At 36.5% G+C, this 3,575-nt stretch overlaps 1 protein-coding gene across 1 annotated transcript in view; it reads left to right on the top strand.

The window, feature by feature from the left end:
* Nucleotides 1–1,270: 1,270 nt before the first annotated feature.
* LOC138981445 (tolloid-like protein 2) overlaps nt 1,271–3,575 on the top strand; it is a 27,625-nt gene continuing 25,320 nt past the window's right edge. The window contains exons 1-2 of the mRNA XM_070354362.1: nt 1,271–1,348; nt 2,113–2,182. Coding sequence (XP_070210463.1) covers nt 2,120–2,182 — 63 coding nt within the window. The 5' untranslated portion in view covers nt 1,271–1,348; nt 2,113–2,119. The remainder of the gene's footprint in view (nt 1,349–2,112; nt 2,183–3,575) is intronic.

Genomic DNA, 3,575 nt, shown 5'->3' with positions numbered 1-3,575 from the left:
TTTGTTGAAGGGTGGTCCATATTAGGGGAAACACACATACTTTTAGTTTGCGCTAGAATTACAGGGCCAACTCTGCTAACATGTAACAATTACAGTCTTAACTGTCGTATAAAGCAAATAATTATGTGTGTTAACAGCTGTGTCTGTGTACAGAAACTAGTCCATTTAAAGCGCCAAATTTAGTGTGAGCCAGAAGTGTTAAACAGGGAAAACGCTTAACGGTTTTGTGGTTTGTGCGTCCGCAAATGTCTTGACATGTGCAAGTTAGCAAGAGAGGGTAAATGTGTTGAATGAACTTGGCCCGGTTTGAGCGCACTATAGCACCGTTAGTTTGTGAGAAGAAGAGGTGGTCCATATTATTAGGAGCCGGTCCATATTAGGGCATTAGGGGCCCTTCCCTTCTATCGACACTTAACCATAATGGCTGGAGAAATGATACTTATAATTACTCGAGCCATGATATAATGGTAACGTGCATCGTACATCTTTTGATCTTCTGTGATCTTCTTTGGTCTTTACTTCTTTGCAATATTCAGTCCATTTTTTCTTTGAACATATATATATATACTCCTCACGCAAGGAACGTTAACTTTTCCCTTTACGTTTGCAATTAATCATCGCTTTGACAGACACATCAGTCTCTCTGAATGACAATTTCAGAACCTTTTTATACATTATATGCCAGTCCCTTTCTGAGCAAATTTTACCCATCACAGGATGCGAATAATTTCATTACAGGTAACTCCTTAATTTCATCATGAGTAAATGAGTGCATAGCTGGAATTTCAGTGAAAGTGTTGCAGTGCAGATTTGATTAATAAGGAGCAAATCAATAACAAGAAATACCTTCTATTGTGTAAATCGGTCAAGCGAGAACAACGGAAGATGTCAGATTGAAGTATATTGGTACTCAATGAGTGGGCAGAATAATAAAGTGCGATTGATTTTGGAGCATGGCAGAGACAGTCACATAGAGATTCCTGAAAACAGGTGCGCGCGTACATCCTCTCCTTTCTTTACTTGCAAGCACGCATAATGATGCAACCACACTCAAATGAGCGCAGTCACGCTCGCAATTACGCATGTACGAACGCAAGTAATTAACAAGTGTGTCCGCTGAGGAGGATTTTTATATTCAAAATAGTATGTGAAGTGTGTCCGTCAAGGAGGGGACTATTTTATGCAAAGTAGTATGCAAAGTAGTATGCAAAGTGTGACGCAGAAGCAGGATATAAAACAGCCATCGTCAAATTTCGTTCTTTCACGAGTAGGACTACCTTTAACAAGTCTTCCACGTCGTCTATGGGCGCAGCTTTGCCAGGATATCATTACTGACTTCGTTTAAAAGGTTCATAAATTGTACATAAGAACATCTGCATAGATGTGTTTTGATACTGACTTTGTTTAATAGGTTAATTAATTTAACATACGAACAACTGCATAGATGTATTTGATACTGACTTTGTTTTGATGCTGACTTTGTTTTAAAGGTTAATGATTTAAAATAAGAAAAACTGCATAGATGTGTTTGAAACTAACTTTCTTTAAAAGGTTAATAATTTTAAATAAGAGCAACTGCATTGATGTTTTTGATACTGACTTTCTTTAAAAGGTTAATAATTTTAAATAAGAAAAACTGCATTGATGTTTTTGATACTGACTTTCTTTAAAAGGTTAATCATTTTAAATAAAAACAACTGCATTGATGTTTTTGATACTGACTTTCTATAAAAGGTTAATAATTTTAAATAAGAAAACCTGCATTGTTGTATTTGAAACTGACTTTTTTTAAAAGGTTAATAATTTTAAATAAGAACATCTGCATAGATGTTTTTGATACTGACTTTCTCTAAAGGGTTAATAATTTTAAATAAGAACAACTGCATAGATGTATTTGAAACAGACTTTTGTTAAAAGGTTAATAATTTTAAATAAGAACAACTGCATAGATGTATTTGATACTGACTTTCTTTAAAAGATCCCCAAAACTGTCTAATTCCAGTTTTAAAAGTAAACGAACATTTTAAAAGGATGCATAATTAAAAGACCTTTGTTTCCTTGTTGTATATCATCCTTTCATACACATAACTGTGTGAATCTCTCTCCATGCAGGAACAGAATGAAGCTGCATCTGGCCATCTTTATTTTCATTGGATCGTCCGCGTATGTTTGTGGTGAACTGGTAAGTATTCAAGATATTTGTTATTACATGATTTTTCAAAATGTACTCTTTCCACTATCTGAATATATTTGCTGTCAACCATTCAGCTCCCCTTCCATGTATTTGTAATGTTACACTGTAACCGATAAGAGTTTTTTTTAAACTACGTCAAGAAATAAGAAATAAATAAATAATCAATTATGGCACTCTGTTGGTAAGAAACAGTCAGGCGTCTCCTTACGTATGTTTTTTGACTCACATGCGAAGCAAAAGTGAGTCTATGTACTCACCCGAGTCGTCCGTCCGTCCGTCCGTCCGTCCGTCCGGACGTCCGTCCGGACGTCCGTCCGTCCGTCCGGAAAACTTTAACGTTGGATATTTCTTGGACACTATTCAGTCTATCAGTACCAAATTTGGCAAGATGGTGTATGATGACAAGGCCCCAAAAAACATACATAGCATCTTGACCTTGCTTCAAGGTCAAGGTCGCAGGGGCCATAAATGTTGCCTAAAAAACAGCTATTTTTCACATTTTTCCCATTTTCTCTGAAGTTTTTGAGATTGAATACCTCACCTATATATGATATATAGGGCAAAGTAAGCCCCATCTTTTGATACCAGTTTGGTTTACCTTGCTTCAAGGTCAAGGTCACAGGAGCTCTTCAAAGTTGGATTGTATCCATATTTTGAAGTGACCTTGACCCTGAACTATGGAAGATAACTGTTTCAAACTTAAAAATTATGTGGGGCACGTGTTATGCTTTCATCATGAGACACATTTGGTCACATATGATCAAGGTCAAGGTCACTTTGACCCTTATGAAATGTGACCAAAATAAGGTAGTGAACCACTAAAAGTGACCATATCTCATGGTAGAAAGAGCCAATAAGCACCATTGTACTTCCTATGTCTTGAATTAACAGCTTTGTGTTGCATGACCTTGGATTACCTTGACCTTGGGTCAAGGTCACATGTATTTTGGTAGGAAAAATGTGTAAAGCATGTGAGTCGTATGGGCTTTGCCCTTCTTGTTTGTACGTTTTCTTAGTTTTAATTTTTTTTATCATCAATGTATAATCCCTCACGTTTGTTTTGTTTTGAACACATCGATATATTGCCATTTTGTTATGTATCCTTGTAAGGTAGAATTAGAGAGAGAGAGAGAAAAACAAGAACCAACAAACATCATTTCGCACTGGATATTTCACTTGACACATCTTTCCCGCTTTGTAATAATAGGAAGTGCATACGGCGTATGAAGTAGAAATAGATTGTCATTTTGTCTTGTAGCCTATTGTGGAAGAATCAGGATGAGAGAGGGTGGCAAAAAAATAATTGGATGTTACATGACCTTTCCTTCCCGCATTCACGTCCCAGAAGTGCTGGTGACGAATGACGTAGAAAGATATTACG

Source organism: Littorina saxatilis, linkage group LG12, assembly GCF_037325665.1.
Source record: "Littorina saxatilis isolate snail1 linkage group LG12, US_GU_Lsax_2.0, whole genome shotgun sequence".
NCBI classification, from domain to species: Eukaryota; Metazoa; Mollusca; class Gastropoda; order Littorinimorpha; family Littorinidae; genus Littorina; species Littorina saxatilis.
This window is presented reverse-complemented; position numbering and strand designations above follow the sequence as displayed.